At 40.1% G+C, this 21,694-nt stretch overlaps 1 protein-coding gene across 1 annotated transcript in view; it reads left to right on the plus strand.

Annotated features, from left to right (window-relative positions):
• GBF1 (golgi brefeldin A resistant guanine nucleotide exchange factor 1) overlaps nt 1-21,694 on the plus strand; it is a gene marked incomplete at its 3' end in the record, with an annotated part of 93,144 nt that overhangs the window by 39,384 nt on the left and 32,066 nt on the right. The window contains exon 3 of the mRNA XM_010281758.1: nt 17,820-17,951. Within this exon, the coding sequence (XP_010280060.1) occupies nt 17,820-17,951 (132 nt within the window). The remainder of the gene's footprint in view (nt 1-17,819; nt 17,952-21,694) is intronic.

Raw genomic sequence — 21,694 nt, forward strand, 5'->3', positions numbered from 1 at the left:
AAGAATATAAACGAACACCTGATTGCAACTCAGCTAAAGAAAATAAACACACAAAGTACTCTTACTTTCATGTGACTTAGGAATGAATCATGTCAGTTTTACGTGGAGTCTTGGTTAGTTGTATTGGAAGAGGACACTGGGGAAAGAGGGATGTCGTTTATGGTGTTGGGTTTTTTGTTTGTTTTTGTTTGTTTTGTGGGTTTGGGTTTTTTTTAAAGTTGTTGTTGTCCATTAATGAAGAGAATTTGGAGTGTGAAATGAGGTCCTTAAGGTCAGCTGGGAAGTCTGTTACATACCCGTGGTGAGACCAAGTGATTAACACCTTGCTTTGAGGGTCTTTTGTAACCTTTTAAATTAGTTCATGTAGTGAAAATTGAAGCAATGATTTACCCTAATCTGCTCACCCTGCATTTACTAGTTCTTGTCCGGGAGGCATGGCTAGATGTCAAGTCCTTACGTACCTGAACAGAACTTTGGATATTTGGGAAACAGAGGCAATAAAACAGATAAAGACTGGTATAGTTAGTCAAGGCCTTCCCAGCATGCCTTCTTTTTAAATATGGACACATAATAAACCCCTTTTGAAAAGAGCAGAGCAGAAGTTCTCTGTCCCTACCTGGCACAATGTTGGGCATCCTGGAGATTGACAGTAATCATATGTCTGCTTCCACTTTAGATGTTTTGTCTGCCAGCTTTCTACTTCTCCCTGTGCAGTTACCTGAAAAATGCTTTGAGGGGAAGAAAGTGTTATTGTATATTTAATCTACTGTTATTTACTGATTGTCTAGGGAAGATAAGTATAAATGGTCACCTCTCTGTGCCTGTCTTTTGGCATGGATAACCCCTCTTGAGATCTCCTTTCAGCAAAGATACATTTTTTTAAAACACTTCCCTGCCACTCTTTAACAGAACAGTCTTCGGTTAGAATAAAACCCCCTATTACAGGTACAAATATTGTTGGTTTTGTCCATGTACTCAGCCAGACTTTCTCCAGACAGGGAAGTATTACCTGAAAACACTGATCTGGCTCTCCAGTAGAATAGTTCTCAATTTCCTAGTCTGCATACCAATGTGGATGAAAACAGTATGCCATTCCTCCCCATCTTTCTTTATGAACAAGCAGAAGAGATCATAGCTTATAATTTCTGACGCTTAAGGAGTGGTTTTCTAACTGTAGTGTGCTTAACCAGTTAAAGCCTCTGTGAGAATCATCCACATCATGAAATATCGTATTCTTTGCACTGTTGACTGAAGAGGATTGCAGTCTGCTTTGCTTGTTCCTTTTCCAGTCCACTGCTTTCAGACACTTTCTTTATCACACAGCTCTGTAGCTGTAGTTTTCTAAAAATATTTAGGTTTATTTAGTCTGGGAAAGGCTGAGGGGGACCTAATTGCAGTCTTCCGCTACCTAAAGGAGGATCACAGAAAAAACAGAGCCACTTCTTGTCAGAGGGGCCAAGAGATCCATAGTCATGAATTTTTAACAGGAGAAATTCCAGTTGGGCATAGGGGGAAATTCTTTCTAGAGGGAGTTAAATACTGGGGCATGGAAAGAGAGAGTAGAATCTCCATCCATGGAGACTTTTAAAATTGGACTGAGCAAGGCCTTAAGCATCCTGATAGAACTCCAGAGCAGTCCTTTGCATGAGCAGGAGGTTGGAGTAGGCAACCTCCAGAGACCTCTTTGAATCCAAACCTTTCTGTGGCTCTGTGCTGGTTGGTCTTGGTAATTCTTAATCTCCACTCTGTAGTTACCTCTGATCAGCTAAGTGCTGCCTGTTTGTTTAAAACCTAATCTTTGAAATCCATGTGCGTGTGTGCGCCTGCACACACTCTTCCCTGTTCACTCTGTACAATTCCTCTTTTTATGTACTGGGATGGCACAGATGTCTTCAGTGTCAGCTCAGGTGGCTTCTTTGCTGACATGTTTAATCTTAAACAGCGGAATCAACTCTGCCAGACCATAGACTTGGCTTTCCAGTATGTTTCAAAAAATGTGGGAGCAGAGAAGGGAAGGACTACTTCCTTCCATTCTCCCCCCCTCTCCTTTGGCACCTCATCTCTGCTTGAAATATGAAGTGAAAAGTGAATCTGAAGGACTCTGCTGTTCCCTAGAGCATGTCATTATCCATTTGAAGGAACCTAGCAGGTGAAGCTAATATATAAGGAGCATTTCTTTTTCTCTGACTCTCTCAAATGCACACAGTTGTGGATGTTTGTACTCAACAGAACCAGTGTGAAATTTAGTCACAGCCACAGCATGTGTTCCAATTTTCCAGGGAAACTTTCTCCCAGCTGTGGGTTAACTCTTTCTCCACTCTTCTTTTTGCCTCTCCAGTGTTTTGGGAAATTTCAGTGAGCAGTTTCTGTGACCAAGGAAGCCTTGAGAGCTGGAAGAAGAGTTAGATCCCAATGGTCATATTGGGGAAGGGAATAAAATTAAATAAGGTTGGGTGTTGATGGGATGTATGTGGGAGATTTTTTTATTTTAGTTTCTTTAAAACAATTGAGAGACTTGTATTTTTGCAAACTTGTTACACAATCCCTGCAGCCCTCCATTTTTGTCCTCTGCTAGTAACAAATCTAAACCAGACTTAAACTGCTGCCAGTAGTCTGTAGGTGCAGCTTAACTACCGTAAGCACTGCCATACTGTTGTAATGGTTCTTACTCCAGTAAAGCTGCATTCATCTTGGGAATTTTGTCATTCTAACTCCTAGGCTTAAAGAACATTCTTAAGGGAAGATGGTACAGATGCTCTATTGACCAGGGCTAAAGGGTGTGCACTCCCCCACCTTTTTTTGAAGCAGACTGTTATGCTAAGAGTGAGGGTTTCTTTCCTGTTTGTAGAAGAAACCCGCTTGTAGGTATATTCTTGTTTTAGTTTTGCAATCACTTGTTAAGAAACCTATTATAATGAGGAATAAATGTATTTGACTTTATTTCTCTGCATGAGAAAAACATGTCTTGAATTACATTTTTGAGTTATCAGTGTGTCCTCATGTAAAAGGATGCTTCCCATCAGCATGCTGGTATAAAATGAACCTGCTGACTTTCCTCTTAAGAGCGAATGTATTTTATATTTTTAGATTTAAAACCCTAATGTTACTGTGGTGAAGAGTCCTAGTCTATAATGTCTAGTAACAAGGTGATTCCAAATAACGCAACAGCGTTGAGTCATATTTTACACCATTCTTTGAAAGAGTATTGTCACAAATGTGGAAAATACTGCATACTCAGCACTGCCCATGGTAATCATCATGAGGCAGAGGGTGAATAAGATACTCAGAGGGGACATGGTACTTTGTAGCACACTCTCTTCAGCTGCTCTTTCTCTTTGGCCATATTAAGTTATGTTGTGGCTTTCTTTGCCTGCTGCTGCTCTTTTCACTCATTTCTCTATTTGGATTCTTTTTGTGCTGTGATTCAGTCCTTCACAGAGCAGGAAAATGACATCTTCAGACTGCCTGCTGCCAGATCACAGCAGTTTCAATTGGAAACTTAAAAGCTGAAGCAGGTGCTGGAAACTCTATTCTCCCTTTGGTCTGATTCACTGAGTGCCAGCCTTCAGTTGAGGAATGGGGAGGGGAGGAGAATTGATTTTGTGACTAAAATCTTGGACTGATTAATATTTGCAGTGCTTCAAACAGTAGTGTGAAAGCTCCATAAATTAACTCTGAACTTCGTCAAGCTTGAGGTGGTTGCAGTGCGACTGGGGGAATTGTGCTAGATCTGAAGTTTTGACTTGGGACCAAGGTGCGATTTGATGACCTTAATATCTGCAGCAGATGCCATATCTTTTTAGGAGAAGACAGGAGCAACATGCTCTATTTCTGCTAGTTTCTGGAAGTACCCAGACTTGGTAAACTGTGGGTTTTCTCTCTTTCTTTTTTTCTGCGCCCCTCCCCCCCCCCTTTGGTCACAGCCTGAGTCTGCAGCTTCTGTTTAGAAGACTGATTTAGAAAATCATGAATGTTTTCTAGGGATAGTTCTGGAATGAGCTCCTGCTTTGTGTTTAGTTATTGCTGCTGCTAACCAGTAGAAGATCTGGGAAGGGAAGCTTTTCACTCAGTGGATGTTAGAGTGGCTACATTTGTAATGTACAATGTCAAGAGGTTTTGTTGTTTCTGGTAAGCACAAGTCAGAACTGGAATAATTTAGGTATGAAGAGACCTCTGGAGGTCATCTGCTACAACCCCCTGCTGAAAGAAGGACCAGCTTGGAAGTGAAAATGTGTTCAGGGTTAGAGCCAGCTGAATTCTGAATATCTCCAGAGATGGAGCTCCCACAACTTCTGTGGGCAAACTGTTCTGATGTTTGAGCACCCTTCTCTAAAAAATGTCTTTCACAGTATCTAATGGCATTTCCCTTGTTGTAGCTTGTCTCCACTGCATCTCATACTCTTCTGCATTCTTCCATTCCTTTATTCCCATCAGAAGAGACTCTTTTTCCTGAAAGTGTAAGGTAATATGAGAATGAAGAGACATTCTGGCATGCTTGGATTAGATTAGAGACATTTTCATGTGCTGTTGGGGAGAAAAGGTACGAGTGCTTCTGCTGTGGGCTTTTTCAAAGGCTAGTGTTGATTCAAATATGTCCCTGTAAGCTCTGGGGTTTCTTGACCTGTAGTGTGTAACAACAGTAACAGCTGTGGTATAACAGCAAGCACTGAGTCTTGAATAAGATTATCAGTTGAATTTGGATGTTTGGTTCCAAACCTTGATCTAGAAATTGCAGTAGTCTTTGAGTGTAGGGCATTTACTTCTCCAGTTTATCACTCAGCATTGACAGGTGGAGGCAGTGCTAGGAGGAGAAAAACCCACAGCTGATTAAGGGATGTCTGAGGAATGATTTTTGTAATGTTGAATGGGCATGAGAGATTAAAGTATTTTGAAAGGTTCATCCTCAGACAGTGCTTAGTTATTAGCCTTAGCTTTTTCGAAATCTAATTGAGATGTTATGGACCAAAACCTTTTTGTAGAAGCCTTTTATTCTCATGTCTCAATAGTTTGGACCAGGACTTAATGTGTGGGTGTTTTCAGAGCAAATACTAGGTCATGCATAATTTTCAATTGTTATTGGAGAGCAGTGAAACAGTTAAAGTGAAACATCAGTTGGATTTTTTTTTTTTTAACCACCCTTAACAGGAATAACTTTTGCTTCTGCTCGTTGCTGATCCTCTTGTCTGTTGCTTTTTGCCCTTTTTTTTTTTTTTGTTAAAAACATTCTTTTTTATTCAGTGTGATAAAACATCCGTTATTTGTAAGTTGATTGAGCATAAAATATTTCATTATAAAATGGTCATCCATCACTGGAGGCTGGGGGCTGCAAAAAACATTAACTGTGTACTTTTGGCTGGAATGCAGCTTCTCCAGAATAATGCAGCTTCTGTGTAAAGTATGCAGCATAAAAAAATCAACTGTTCAGGAAAACAGGTGCTCGCCTTGCTCTCCCAGAGCTTTGGGATTTCATCCCAAGTTTTTGGAAGGGCCCTCGAAGTCCTTCTGTTACCTAGAGTCACTTTCTAGTTTTAAGCACTGGCCTCAAAGCTGAACAAAATGCTGCTCTGTCTGAAGTGGTTTCATTCTGACAAGCCATGAGAATTTACTAGCTGTTTAACTGCTGCTTTTTAGAAAATTATGTACGTTTTCATCCCCTCACTCATTAGCTCCTCTGAAAGTTAGATTGCCTTTTTTTTAAAATGTAGTTCCTTAACACTGACACCCCAAAAGTGAGTGGCCAAGCACTGCCAAGTTGTTTCTAGATGTGACTCCTGTATGTCCCTGTTAGTTTGTGAACTATCAAGGAAATTGAACTACTGCTTTTCTGTGTGATAGATGATAAAGATTATTTTGATTTTGTGTTATACAGTTACATGGGTGTCATATTTCCCCAATTTAAATATGAGCTTGAAAAATAGCTTCCTTCACTAAGAGTCTTAGTCAACTTTTGGTTTTAGGGAAACATGGGATGATAGGGCAGGAAGCCTTTATTGGATTACTGTTACTGTGAGCCGCTTTTTTGAGATCATTTCCAGGTAATCTAATGGCACAGCACTTAAAAAGGACAAATGTATCCCCTTTTCATATGAGGAATTGGAGCAGAGATGAAGTGATTTGCCCAAGAGCATGAAGGAGAGACAAGTGGCAGAGGCTGAGAGTAGACTGATTTACCTCTCTGTGATGAAGGACCTTGCTACCGCCTGATGCTCAGTTTATTTGCATACGTGCTTACTGTCAGAGCAAATTCTGTAGATCTGGGTTTGCAAATCAAAAGGAAATTCTTCTGTCTTTGCCTTCTTACCAAGTCTTGGGAACAAATGCTGTCGAAGTATAATGGTTCCATGCCAGAGGTCATAGTAGCAGAAATGCTAGGGGTGAGAGGTTAAAGCAGAGTTGTGTCCACTGACCTGTTCAGTGTGTGTTGTGTATTTCAGTTGGAGAGCCAGGCTGCCTTGTGCCCTAAGGGGAGGAGAGAGGGATTGAAGAAGCCTACATAAGTGTGTGAACTGGGGACTGGCTTGAACAAACAGCCCTGTTTATCTGTGTGAGTTGAAGTTTTGTGCTGTGCTGTCGCTTTTCACTCTTGCTGGACAGCAGGCAGTCGGTGATGGCCTTTAGAAAGTTAGGGCAGGATCATTCAGTTGAGCTTCTGAAGCACTCTAGTGGTTTTTTTCTGTCATGGGCATGTACTAGGTAAAAAACATTAACAATATACTAAAATAGATCTATTTGGCACTTTCTTAGAGACTGTAACCAGTATTCTTTTTCTAAGGTATAGTGCTAGTGGCCTGTATACCAGGGAGTTACTCGTATATACTCCTTACACAAGCCTGCTGCTCAGGATACCAGTTATCTGTCATCTGTTAAATGACCGCTGCAGAGGAGCTGATGCAAATAAGGAGCAGGACCATGGGGTTACTAATGTCAAGCCATACTGTACCTGAATCTATCTGGTGCTTGCCATCTTCCTAGGAGAGATACGAGCTGTCAGCATACACATGGACTCTTTCTGCCCTGACAAACTTTGTCTAAATTGGGAATGTTAAGGATGTGAGCGGAAAAATGTTGTCCTGGATTGCTACTGATCATTGGCCAAAGGTGTTGCAGAGGGAGCTTTGACTCAGTCTGGTGCTTCAGGGTATGATGTTGCCTCATGGCAATAATTGTATTCATAGGCTACCTGTACTTACTTGTGTACATTCTGAAATAGTAGTGTAAGTAGGATTTGTAGCATTGTTTAGACCTCCTGATGTAAATCATGTCAAAATCCTGCGTAAGTTTGTAGAACTGGGTAGAGAACAATGTGAAATTAAAAAAATCTTAAAATTCTTTGATTTCTGTCACATCAGCTTCTTCAGACAGTGCAAATGGAACAAAATCAGTAGTATTTAACCTTATAGGCTGTAAGAAAAAAGTGTTCTTGGCAAGTTTTCTTGACCAAAACAATCCTAGCTTTGATTTAAGAATGCCAATTATGGACTTTGCCAACAAAGATCATCTTTTGTTGGGGGAACAGCTAGTTCAGGTTGAGCCCCAAATGGCACCAAAGTCTTGCTGCTTGGAAGAGGAATCATTGCAAAGTACTTGTACCTTTTTTCTGCTGAAGGCATATAATTTCTATTTAACTAAGTATATAAATCTTTTGAGTCTGGAGGAGCGGGCAGAATAGGAATCAAAAAATACTTTTCTATCTCTCACCTGTTAATAAACTTTGCTCTTTCCTTTGGGGTGGTGCTTTGACCCTAGTAATTAATGAGGTTTATTAACGGAGGCTGAATTACTGTCTTCATATACAGATATGGTGAAGTATAATGCTCCCAAATGATAAAGTAACGGCTTGTGTATTCCTCTGTCCAGGCTACAATAAGGGCAGCTAACTTTTTATTAATGTGTGGAATCCCTTCATTTCTTCACATAGATTTTCGGGTAATTTTGATTCTTTACAGACATTTTATTGTTTTACAGCTGATGCATGATTCCAGCACATGGAAAAAAAAATTATTTTGAGTTGGGGACTGGTGTAATATTGTTTCAATGATGTCATCTTAACATACATCCTATTTGGTGGTCACTGAAGTTGACTTGTATTCACAGATCTCTTCAGCTTCAAAAACTAAATGAGTGTTAAATCTTGGACTTCTGCTTCCCTTCATGACCATCAGCACCTTGTATCAGTAGATCGCTCCAGGACATAGCAGTATGCAGAAATTAATTTCTTTCTCTGTCCATTCTTAAGAACATAATAGTCACTTGTTTTCATCATTCTAGGAATCGAGCTGCTTTTTAATGGAGGTAGTCTGAATTTCTGCTTGTGTGTTTACATAGATTACCGGTTGCTTCAATTATTGTTGTGGGGGAAAAAAAGAAGTTGCTTAATGTTTTTACTGTTGCAGTGTCTTAAGGCAACAGTTGGATTGACTGCCACCAGGCCAGTCTCTTCTCCCTTTTGCTTCTGTTCCCTTTCCACTAATACAGGTTTGAAACTAATATTTCCACGATGTTTTGCACCCTGCTTTCCCTGAGGCTCCCATTTTGCATCTGTGGTAACTGAGTGCATTGGTTCTTGAGCTCTGGGCAATTGTGCTTCACCATGTTATTACCAGAGAGTTAAAAAAAAAAAACCTGCTAATGGCAAAACACAATGTCTCCTAGATTAGTTCAGGTTGGATAGAAGAATTTGTGTAAATCATAACAACAACGTACATTAAACCTTTGAGAGATTTTTGTCATTAGAAGATTCTCTTTTCTCTTGGGCCATCAGACTTTTCTGCATTTCATTCTTCAGATTTTGTCTGTCTCTCTGATGCTTTTCAGATTTTCTGGCAACACAAGAAATTTCTTGGCTTGTTTGGGATTTGTTGTTCTTCAACTTCCTTTTAATTTTCCCCCTTGGCATTCATGGGCTTCCCTTGAGGAAGGGGTAAACAGAACAGGGTAACATCCAGACAGCTAATTGATGATAAAACTCTAATCTTTTTCTCTAGCCTCTTTAGAAATAGTGAAGCTTTCCTTTTCACAACATGGTGAATTTGCAATGAGAGCGCTGTTCATAGCATGGTAGACACACAAAGCTGTGGAGAATTACTGTGCTTTAAAATACCAGGGAAGAAGTTTTAATTTCTCCTGGGCTTTTAAATTGCCTACTTAGTTTGGGCCTGATACTGTGCAAGATGTGTAAAATACCATAGTGAAGCAAGTCCAGTGACTGAATAGAGTTCTGTAGAGTGTCACAACCTAATTGCTCTACCTTCGACATGTGCCAATTTCTTTTAAGGGGAAAAAGAGTGCTTAAACTTGACAGACATCAAACTTGTGCTGTCAGTAAGATGGACGGATCAGTCCATCCTCTGGACTTGGCAGTCTGCAATGCAATTCCCCATAGGTTTCATTTAGCCTAGTTGGCCTTGTTAGAGTGGCCATGCTCTCTTTCTGGTATTAGGAGGGAACCTTGGGAAACCTGACCCTAATTCACAACAGCAGCAAGATCAATAACTATCAGCGTTTGGTCAAGAGCAGATGAATTTGTCATGGGATGACTGCTTTTTGCTTTAGTTTAGTTTGGTTTAGTAATATCATTTAGAGTTGAATGTTGTTGGATCAGAGGAGTGCCTGTGGGTTCTGAAGTTCAGAGCTGGTGCAGGTTTATCACAGGAACTGGCTGTTGTCATGTGTGTGGTGATTTTCTGTAAGAAACCTTTTGAAACAGTTTCAGCTGGTTCTAAACAGACAAAAAGTGAAGCTTACCCACATTTCCCTCACCCCATTGTTATGGGATTTATTTTTTTTAACAACAGATGTTTAAACTTTCAGTTACCTGTAAACTCATTATGATTTAGCTTACTGAAAGACTTTTTCCTTGTAGGTGTATGGGAAGGTTGATTTCTCTTCCCTGGAAGTTGTTCAGAGCTTCGTGTTACGTAAATTCCATCCACAGGAAGAAAAAACCCTTCAGAAAAGGATAGGATCTCAAATCAGTTTTTGCAGAGCTAGTAAGGAGTTCAGTTTTCTGGAGTAGGATTAAATGCTGTTACAATTGGCACTAACAGTTTAGTGCATCTGTCTGAAAAAGCCGCAAAAAAAGTTGTATATTCCAGAACCTGTCAGAGGCTCAGATCAGCTGTATTTCCCCCATTTCCTTTCCCTGAGAGCAATCAGCCTCTCTGTAACAGAGGTTTAAATTTTATTTAAGTGATTCTGAATTTGCATATGTGGCTTTACAAACCATGGGTCTCATCCTCTAGTATGACATAGGAGCAAGCGTCTGTAGAAAACAAGGATGGATTAGCATTGAAATTATACTTCAAGGTAGATGGGAGTTACTGTTCGCACTGGCAATATACACACACTCATGGGAGACCAGTCTGGAAGCAGTAGGCTTTTACTATGTGGAGTTAATTGATTTTTGGCCTTCATCAGAATAGTCATGGTCCTTTCAGAGGTATTCAGGTCACAGGGTGGGAGGAAATGCTCTAGGATTCGTAGCAAGGTCTTCTCCTGGTGACTTTCAACCTTGCTTTGCCAAATTAGCCCGCAGTTCGCTTTCAGAACTATTCTTGTTTTGAAGCAGAGCCTTTGAATATAGCCTCTGATTAATATGTGTCAACCATAGCTCAGAAAAAAGTTTGTCAAGATGCAATTATTCCCATCTCCACCGTCTCCTCAGTGCTAAGAAATAAGAGCAGAATTAAACAACTTTAACTTTTGAAATAAGGTGCTATCCCAACAACCTAATTTTTTTTGGCAGTCGGCAAGCTGTATGACTGATATTAAAAATTCAAGGGGAAGTGAGGAGTTGTGTCGGTACTTTAAGTCCATCTGGACAGAAACCATGAAAGCTTGCACTTTGTGTAGCTCCATACTTCCTCTTGCTGGCACTTGTTTTCCTTGTCAATGAAGTGAGTATCTTGTACTTTTCATAATCGCACTCCCTCTGGAGCAGAATACTGTGGCTGGGTGAAAAAGGCTTGGAATAACAGTGGAGACACAGCTGGAGTTTTCAGTGTAATTTTGGCTGAAGATACTCTAGCAAGTACCTGCTTATGAAAAAATACCCAGGGATTTTTAATGGGCAGTCAGAACAGCTGAATTTGAAGCATGGCATCAGATGAAACCCCTGATAACTAATGGCTAACACTGGTGGGACTGTCAGTCCGCTTGTTTCACTGGTAGGTGTAAATAATTCCTATAGGAGACAATATTTCAGTTTATGCTGACCTGATCAGAGGATATCAAGAGTCAAATGCTCAGTATGCATTCTGTCATCCTTCCCCAGAATAAAAATCTCTATTCTGAGGGGCGCTTGAGATCTTGGCACTATGGAACAATCATTTGTTAAAGTCATGTTTAATGAAAGGGAGATAAACACATGAAGCTGGAGTGTGACAAATGAAAGCATTTGTGCCATTGTAATGAAATTAGGCAAACAGAACAGGCTTGACAGCTTTGGGTTCCCCCTGTCAAACTGCATTTGTAATTCTAGCCTTGCATTCATGTGCGTCTGTGAATGGCACCGTTTCCCTCCTGATATGGTGGGCCTGGGCCCCTGAATGACCACTTCAATTCACAGGGAATTAGCTTTGAAGAGTATAATTTACAGGCATACTGAAAAGGATTGCAGTTAATTCTCACTTCTCCTTCATTGGCTTGAATATCCTTAACTTTGGGCCTATGTTTACTTCTATCATGTGTAAAGCTTTTGGTAACACTTATTATAGTGAAGTATTGATTTCAGAGGTACACAAAGCTTGTTTCCACACATCCCCACGGTGAACTTGTATGCTGTGTTGTGCAGTCCCAGCAGGCCTTTTAAAATAACTTGCAGTATTTACGCGTTCTGGAAGCTAGGATGTAGGTTCCTGGCTCCTCAGCTTCTCCCTAGCTGTTAGAATCCAGTTCTATTCATCTATTAAGAGCTTAGACTGGTATAAGACAATGATGCTTTTGGGAACCTGTAGGGAATGTCACGTGGCTGCTCTTTTTGATGACCTCTTATTTATCAAGTTTAGTGGACATTGCCATCATTACTTTCAGGAAATAGGACTAGAGATTTCTCTGATAACATTAGCTGGTAGGTCAGACTATATAAATAGCAATCTATTCTCATTTCAGATAAGAAAATCTCTAGAAATGTGCTATGCATTACACTGTGTTGCAAGGGCTGGTCTAGACCTTGCAGGAAAAACATGACCAAGACAACAACAAAAATTCTTTGGGGGGAGAGGTGGCAGAGGATTGTTTTCACCTGAAACCTTGACTCTACCGGACTGTGCTGAGGGGAACATACATTCAAGAACAAATGAATGCGGATCATCTAGCTTAGCTTTTTTATATATGTTACTGTACATTAATTGGCCATTGGACTGGAGTTAAATGTTGGACTAAACTTCCTAGCTAGAAGAAGTCAGTGCATGTCTTTCATTGCAGGTGCAGGGTGGCATGTGTTCCAGTCAGTCTGGAGAATTTGTTTTTGGAGTGGTGAAACATGTGCCTCTTCTGTTCATCAGCTGTAGAGCTGCTGAATTTGTAGTTTTGCCAAGGGACCTAGAACCGATATGCATATACTGTTCTGTGGCTGTTACCTAACTGACTCTATGTAAAGCAAATTCAAGCTCTCCAAATTTTTAGAGGAATAATTCATTATAGTTCTGTTTGCTAAATTTGTTAATCTCTTGAATTAACCAAGAGAGAATCACAGGACTAACGCAAAGGAATTTCTCCTTTCCCTGTGATCCTGCATTTTGATCTGGGTGAGATTGAGCCAGTACTTATTCTAGCAGTTAAGACTTCAGAAATGTTTTTGCAAATCTGAAGAGTATGGCTGCTCAATACTTTCAGATGGTTTTAAAAGGCAAGTACAATTTTGTCCTTTTTCCTTGTAACTTTTCTTCTCTCCAACTTGCTGAGAGAGGCTGCAGGGACTTCTCACCCTCGGGTGAAAAGACAAAATGTTCTGGTGTTTGGTGGGTAAACTGAAAATAAAGTACATATAAAGTCATGTAGGCCAGAAAGGCATTGTTTGCAGAAAGTGTTTTTGAGGGTGAGCCAGCAAACACTTGCTGGTACCTCAATTTTCTGTGGCATAAACTCATTGAGCTCCTAGGCAGGAGTCCTGAAGAGTTGGTTTTCTGCTCTGTTACAGTGTTATCTTTGTCTTTTTCTCACCTTAAGAAGAAAAGAGAATGCCTGTTTGTTGTACAGTTCAGTACCTAAGCAGGGAATGTAATAGCACATGCTTGAAGCATTGCTTTTGTCTGAGCTCGTCTGCATCGGAGAGGTGCGTGGGATACAACTGAGACAGCCTTTCTGAAGGCTTGGGCGGCAAAGGCCAACAGCTGCTGCATAAGAAGAGTCCAGGTCATGTGGTTTGGGTTGCAGTTGCCTGTCCTAGGGACAAATGATGTTGAAATAACTTGTCATAAACAATTTTTTCTCGTTCATTTACTCTGATTCGGAACGCATAGCCGATCCTGATAAGAGTCATTCAGGAGTGAAGAGTTGAACTGCCAGAGAAAGCAGCTTATGTGAGCGTTTTAGATCAGGAATGTGCCAACAGTGTGCTAACAATAAGAAATCTCTTCCGAGGGGGACCTGCTCCTGTACTTCAGGAGAAAGGGGATGCCGGAGGTCTGATGCGGTTTGTTTGCTGAAGTGCCAGAATGGCTGGATGGGATTTCTGAAATGGGAGTTAGGTGCTTAAACATGAATTAGTTGTTTAAATATCTTTATAGACATGTGTGTCTAAGTGCAAATAATCCATAGGATGAATGAAGGAAAGCACTGTCGTCTCAAAGGAATTCTGTCCTCATATTAAAATTGCCAGCCTGAAGAGCTGACTTTCTGATACACTACTTAAGATACCCTTTCCCTTCTTCTCAATCTCCATGCACTGCTTTGGACTAGCTGAAGCATTTTTGGATGTAGTGCTGGTGCTGATCTCTGTTTCCCTCCCTGAAATTTCATGGAGGGGACCTGTGTGAAAAGAACGGGATGTGCTTTCCAGCTGGTCCCCAAAGCAGCCCAGGCTCTTCATGTAAGACTGTATCATGTTTTATAATTTTCCCTAGCTTTGAGTAGATTGAAAAGGAAGGTTGCTTGTAGGAATCCCTAGTGAAATTTTGATCTCCTTGTGGACACTTGTTCAGTTTTTCCTCTTGTAATGCCCTAGGCTGAGGTCATGCTTGCAGAGTTTGTTTTGGGTTCACAGGGTTTTGGGGTGGGGTTTTTTGTTTGTTTGTTTTGTTGCCAGAGTTGAAAGTAGTTACCTAAGCAGAGAACCATCCTGTGTTTTCTAGTTCAAACAGTGAGAAATGTCTCTTGCTAGGAAATACACTTGGATAAACTCTCTCTCAGAAATTCTCAAGTCTCTCACTGGTTATGTTTCCTTATTTGTAATGCCTAAACCTGAATCTGGCAGAGGAAGAACCAGAAAGTTGAAAAATCAGAGCTGCTTTTTTTTAAAAAAAACTTTTCAAGTATGTACTTCCAAACGTTCAATATTTACTTTATATAGCTTTTGTTTTGGCATAGGAATTATTAAAGTTATAACTTATTTTACTGCCCTTTCTGAGGTTCTTCGATACTTTCAGGAGAGCATAGCATTGCTTTTACAGTTAGGTGCCAAGAAAGGTCAAGACTTTATGTAGTGTCTCTTTCATGAAATTTTAACTTGCTGGGCAGAACACTTCTCGTTAAAGATTGTGGTCCTACCTTACCAAAGTATTGTGAAAAGAACGTTATTCAGTTCCTACTGTTCTGTGCTTTAGATTAAACTTGAGCTCTGGTAGTAAAAGCTAGTATGGAGTGCACCTTGCAGTTGTAGTAATTGATCTGAAAAGGCTGGTAGGTTGGTTCTGGACATGTCACGTTCAGTATGTAAGTTCAGTATATAAGTCTATGAAAATCTTTCAGGGAGAGAGCTTCTGAATTAACGTTACTGAGCTCAAGAGGATTGAGTTAAAAGAAAAGGATTGATCTTTGACTAATTGACTTGTTTGCACAATTTTTACTTGGTGAAAACCTTCCAAGTAGCTTTAGTGCCACTTTCAGATGCTGAACGGATACTTCAGCCAATGAGAGTAATCTGCTTCAAGACAGAATACATCAAGAACAGCTACAGTATGAGTGTTTTTCTGTGCTCCCAATCTTCCAATTGAAGCAAGCACCACGAGATTGAGCTCTGCTTTGAAAAGGGAGCTAGTGACCCCTGTAAGTCCTCAATGCCTGCAATTGCAGCTGGTAAGAAGAGCTCATTGTAGTAATCAAGTGAATCCTCCTCAGATGCAAACAATTAGCAGTGTGATTGATGTTTCACTGAAATTCAGATCTTTCAGACAGTAGTCCTTTCGTGGGTAAGTCTTACACTAAAAATACTCTTTCCTTGTTTAGTATATTTTTTAATTTTTTTCAGTAACACAGCACCAAATATCCAGTCTGAAACATTTTTACAGTGTACACGGTCAGTTTCAGAGAGCTTAATGTAGAATGCTGTGTTACCATAAAAGCTAGAGTTTCTGAATATCAGGGAAGCTGGCCAGAGTTGCTGTGTAATCAACAGTATGTGCGTAAGTTAAATCCTACTTGTGACAAGCCATTTTGTGATCTTCATGTAAGTTGAGAATTTCAGTTAGACTGCAGGGGAATCTAACCTTTAACCACATCAAGAGTCACAACTTTTAAATTAAAGAAAAAAATGAAACTGCCCGCGTCCTTGTAAAGATAACCTCTATTTGTTGTCCTGAAAATGGATTAATGGAGAGTTTGATAGCTTATGTATTCTCTGCTAGCAAGTTAGTCTTCATCTCATTCCACTTGTGCAACTATATACGTCTGCTGAAGTCCCATTTTTCTGACTAATCAGGAAGTTGTGGGTTTTTTTCCATCCTGGGACTCACTGGATTAAAGGAGGCTGGAGGAATTGACAGTTTTATGATGGCTTGATTAGGTGCTGACTGTTCTATAGAAAGGATCAGTTTTGGGGAAGAAGAGTTTGAGTGTTGATCCCTAGTAGTCTTACTATATTTAATGCTGTCCAAGTGCTTGTAAGCAGACAAGTGGTCTATACAGCACACTTAAATAAACATTGATGAAAGCATGTCTTATGATCCTCTGCATTTCCATGAGTTATTGAGAGGTGACACAATTGTAATGTCACACCAGGATATTATCTGACAAGTTGGGGGAGTTGTTCTTAAGCCAAAAAGATTGAATAATCACGTTCCTTTTAACCTCTCACAAGTTAGTGGTGTTGGCCTCATTTGAACTGGTGGCTGAAAGGTAAGAGACTGCATAATGATTCCCAAAGTTCATTCTTTAATTGCAGTTTTGCTTTAGTTGACAGCAGAACTATTGCACTTTGGTGGTGTTCTCCATGGTCTTAACTATGTAAAGCAAAAAAACCCTGCATAATTCTTCCTCCTTTGCTTCCTTGCCATAATTATAGTTTGTCACAGTTATGTTAACATGCTTTCTGGTAGGCTTTCTATTTTGATACTTAAGGCTTTTCAATAGGAACTATGATAAAATCTTAGAGTCAGGAGGGTTTAGATTTTTTTTTTTTTTTAAGTAAAATAATTGAGGTATGTTGGTAGATAGAAAAGCAGTAGCTTGTCTAAGGATTCAGGAATTGCAGGCTTTTTTTTCTCCCCCACCTTGAAGAGGCTCGTATGACAGACAAGTGGAATATTGGATCATCAAGAATATAAAAGCCAGTGTTCCTGTGACACTATTAGCCATTAGACTTCTTTAACGTTTATTAGGAATAAAAGGTAGGTTTCAGCAAGTTGAGCCAAGTGCTTGTACTCAAATATTTCTGGTCTCAAGATTATTCAAGTTACTTTTAATACACTCTTCTTTGCATGTGTACTGGGCTGTGTTGTGGTTGCCTTTGCCTGCTTTTTAATGCTTTTTCTCCTAAATCCTCCTCAGGACTCCTCTTATTTGATTCCTTGTGTTGGTTCTTTTGGGTTTTGGTTGTGTGTTGTTGTGTCCATCCGTCGTCACCCCCCTCCCCTCCCAGCTTTCCTTAGTTCTATCCTTTTCTGTATTTCTTTTTCATTCCTAAAGCTTCTGTTGATCATCTTTAAAAGTTCAGGAAGCTTGTTAGTTCTTTCCCCAGCTCAACAGCTCAGTGCATCTGCATTCTTGTACTGCAGCTTTAGAGAGGATGCTTGCTCTCCAAAGCAGCGAGTACCCTTTTTTCTTCTTTGGTTGAGAGGCTTTTACAGGTATTCTGAGAACAAGACAGAAGAGTTTTTAAATTTGTTTAACTTGTGGGTGTTTCCTGTCTTTGCCAAGCAAACTTCTAGTGTTGCAGAAATGCAATTTGTATTCAGCCAAAGAGCTGCAAGAGATGCAGCTAGGCTGGTTGTGTATTTCTACTGGACATGTGGTTAGTATGAGGCTGTATGTGTAGTAGGATGTTACAGAAGTGGTGAAAGGTGGGGCAGGGTCTATATAGTTCATATGATCACACAATTCCAGGAGTACTAGGAAATGTAACCAATTAATTATTATTAATTAAAGCGTGAATTTAGGCATCAGTGGTTCTGTGGTGTTTACAGTGTTCTTACAGTAGGATTTGTTTTAGAAGGCTCCAGAAGGCTGTTTTGAAGATCGTAAGAAAGTGAACTTCACAAACTATTGCTTTTAAAAATAGATACTTGTGTGTGTACTTAAAAGCAACCCCAACCTTCCCACCAGCCTTCAGAAACTAAGCTATTGCAGGCCACTCTCCTCTGAGATTAAGCTTTCTGTAGATTCTTAAAGAGAAAATGAATCAAGTCTAATTTAATGTCTCTTTTAAATTATTTTTATTTTAACAGAGCTATCTGAAATTGAACCCAACATCTTTCTTCGGCCTTTCCTGGAAGTAATCCGTTCTGAAGACACTACAGGCCCCATAACTGGGTTGGCCCTCACCTCTGTGAACAAGTTCCTCTCATATGCACTAATAGGTATGTTATGTGGCTTCCTGGGATTTACCAACATGCCAGCCAAATGCACCTCCTTGAGAAGTGTCTTTGGCCAGGATACATGCTTGCTGTCTTAATGAGGAGATTGCGGAAATAAGAGAATTATCATTAATGCTGGGGAAATAGGCACCTGCAGTTTTTTAATATCATACCTGCTGGTCTTTCATGGCACTACAGCAATGGCTGGAAAGAGAGCCGAAGATTCTAGTCTGCCCGGACTGCTGCATGTGCTTATGGTCCGCTGCTGGACTGTGATGGTCACCAACTGCTTTTTAATGCAGTCTGAGCAAAAGGGCCAGGGAGGGGATAATACCAGCTTGGATTACAATGTTGTAATATTCATAAGCACAGTAGAATTTATTTTGTGGACTAATATTTATGCTTTAGAGTGAGAATGTTTTTTTGCCTGGTCCCAGACCCTGTCCAGTGGTGTGCCAGTACTCTTCACTTGTCACAGTTATCATGGCAGAGACAGTTCTGCTGCTGCCCAGACGTTCAAATGTGCGCATTCTCCTTTATATTTGTGAAAGACTAATAATGCGCATGTGGTCAGTTCCCATGGCTCAGCTGGCTTGTAGTAACTCATTAGCTTGCTTTCTGTCTGCCTTCAGTGTGTCATCCTGGTGTTAGTGGTGCTTGATTTTTTCTGTGTAAATTCTGTTTAGTACTTTCTGATCATACCTGTATGAATTACAAAACTTGTTAGCTATGTTTGTTTATACGTAGTCTGACTTGGAGAAAATTATTTTGCCTAATTGCCCCCCGCCAAGTTCAGATTTCTTAGTTCTTTTCCTCCCTTACATTGTAAGTCAACATTGTTGAATTTTTGGCACTGTTGTTTTAAATATTCTGTTCTTTGGAGTTAGCATGAGGGAAGCTAGAGAAAGAAAGGGCTTGAAGATCTAGGTAGATGTAGACCACTTCTGTGGGAAAGACCCAAAATTAAAATGAGCAAAAATGAAGACTTGCAGAAATTTTTTTTAAGAGTGTGATGGAAATTTAGTGTGTCAAGACATAAATTAGCGGGCAGTATTGGGTGTGATTAAGTGGCAAAAAATAACTAAGATTATGTCATATATTAATATAGCTTTGTAGTACAATAAATAAATCTTAATAAATAACCCTGTAAAACATGTCCCCCTGAAGGACTAAACGATAATGCAAAATAGGTTAGTTTCAACATAGAAGGGTCTCTCCCTTATTCTGTGCTTTTAAGGCCAGGGTGGGATCAGAACATCATGCTGGTATCACATTTCCAGGCAATGTCTGCACAGGCAACTGGCTACAAATACTTGATTTGAGGCAGAAACAGGAAAAAATGTGGTTAAGAATTTGTAGCCTTTCTCTAGCTACTTGTTATTTAGAATATTAATTATGTCACTCCAGCAAGGGCACATCCTTGTAACTGTTGGTGAGCATATGTCTTTGTAGTAGATAGTGGAAAGGACCCTTTTGTTGTGGAGCAGAACCTGTAACCTAAGACCTCCATTGCTGTTTCAGGTGACATTCACAGCAGCCTTGTCCTTTGTGCTGCTCCAGATACCAGTGAGTCTGGGATTAGTGGTGTGTTGTTAAATTAAAGCTTTTTGGTCTTACATTTCTCTTTGTAATACAAGACTAAAGGTAGTCTAAAAACTGTTTGCTTAAGGATAGGAAAAGCTTAAAACTGTCCTTAATATACAAACCTTTCAAGCTGTGCAGAACAAGGAAGGAATGAACTCCAGCATAACCACAGTAGGGAAATTTCAGTGTGTCTGATACTTGTGGTGCATTTTGGGGCTGCATAATGGACAGGTGAAGCAGTTTTTTCAAAAGCATCGTTAGCTGTGTCTGTTCTGTGAGGGGATGGCTTTTGCTCTACACACTGCGTTGAAGACCAGTGGGCAGTGAAAGGGCCAAACTCCTCTGATAATTATCTTTGTTTAAAACTGCTTTCTTTTCCTATTTCCAAAGCATTTCATTGCTAATCCTTGTGCCGTCTCACTGTTTTTCTTACTCTGTGACATGTCAGCAGGTGGTTATCTGTCTAATTTTCAGGCCAGTATTGCTGGCGGGGTATGTTTTAAAACCAGTTAGAAAAGAATAATTCTTGAGTAGCCTTTGAGACTTCTGATCTCTAGTAGTCTGAATTGCAAAGATCTGTTCTGAGATTGTTGGATGCAGCAGTTCCCTAATGATATAGAGTGCAATCACAGCTCGGTTAGATAAAATGACTTGATATCTGCCGTGGCGTGTTTTGGTAGGAATAATTAGCCTTACAGAGATTATGATCTGCTCTGAAATACGTACGACTGTTTCAAGAGTTATAGTTGATAAACTACATAGTATTTTTTAAAATACACAAAAACTGTGTGACAATACTAAATTCCCATTGATTTTTTTTTCCCTCAGATTAGTTATTTCCTTACTCAGCAGTTTTGCACTAGCTAGCTAGCTAGCTGTCAGCCTTTTTGATGAGCTCAAACCTTAGCTATAGGAAATCTAGTGGCTGAATTTCAGAATTGTATTTGTTGTATTTTCCTCAGAAAAGGTATGTACTGTTTTTATCGTTACAGTGTGTCCACAGCAGCTTCTGGCTCCCTTTCTAAAGTTAGCTTTCCCTGGTGTTCCTGAAAAATATGTATCTGTAAGTGAGTAGCTGTTGCTCAGCTTCCAGCAAGAGGACTTGCTGTTTGGGGAGTTTAAAGCTTGTTCTCTCCTCTGCTTTCTGTCTCCTTGGTGACTTATTTTAGTTCCATTAAGGTGTTACTGAGCAGGCTTCTGGCTCTCCTAGGTTTCCCTGATGGTTGAGAGCCTGGATTTTTCTGCTTTCTGCTTTCTTTTGCCCTGCCTGTTGTGAGAGTACAACCCATACGAAATGTCTAAGTCTAGATGGGGTCTCCAGATCTTTGCATTGTAGGTGGCAATTTTCAAGCTTATATTTTGCTTCACACAAACTTATTTTTGTTAGTGATTCTGAGCAGGCATCGACAACTGTTTTCTCACAAGGGAACAAAGCTGCTTGGTCTTTTCTGTATCTTGTTTCTGCAAAGTAGAAGTATCTGTGCTTTTAATTGAGCTCAAGAGGCTTTATAAATTGACCTGAATTTGTAGAGCTGTTCCAGGGAGCCAGGACTGAAGTAGTCAGGCGTGATGTGTGTTGAGAGAGAGGTGTGTTTATTAGTGTTGAAGGTAGGGGCTAGAACAGCAAGGCAGTAGTCATAGATCTGTTAAAGCGGCATATGCACAACTTGCTTGCATTTCCTTTTCACACGGACTGTTATCTATAACTATGACTAAATGTATTCCTAAGCCTACAGCAACTCGCATCTACTGGAAGAGGTGACAGTGAAGTGAATCTGCGTGTTTGCTTGTGGGAGCCTTTTCTGCAGCAAGTGGCTTTTTCCTCTTGATGCCCATTTAGCTGCTTTCCACTGTAGTTGTTGAGGTTGCTTAACAGTAATGCTAACATAGGTGCTGGCATTGTAACAGCACTGATCTTTACCTGATTTAATTGAGGCAATTTAGAATGATCCTACATCACCATTGGTGGTTTAAGCTATTATTTCCATTTATGAATAAGAGTCCACAGGGTACTAACATATGGCTGATTTTATTGCCTTTGGTAGAAGAGCTTCTAACTGGATTATAAGCCATTATCGAAGGTGTTTGAGGGCCAGGCCTCTTACCTAACGCTTCCCAGTATCAGAGTTTGGTATCCTCTTGAGTGCTGCTGCTGCACCAGG

Source organism: Phaethon lepturus, unplaced genomic scaffold (genome assembly GCF_000687285.1).
Source record: "Phaethon lepturus isolate BGI_N335 unplaced genomic scaffold, ASM68728v1 scaffold442, whole genome shotgun sequence".
In the NCBI taxonomy this organism is placed as follows: Eukaryota; Metazoa; Chordata; class Aves; order Phaethontiformes; family Phaethontidae; genus Phaethon; species Phaethon lepturus.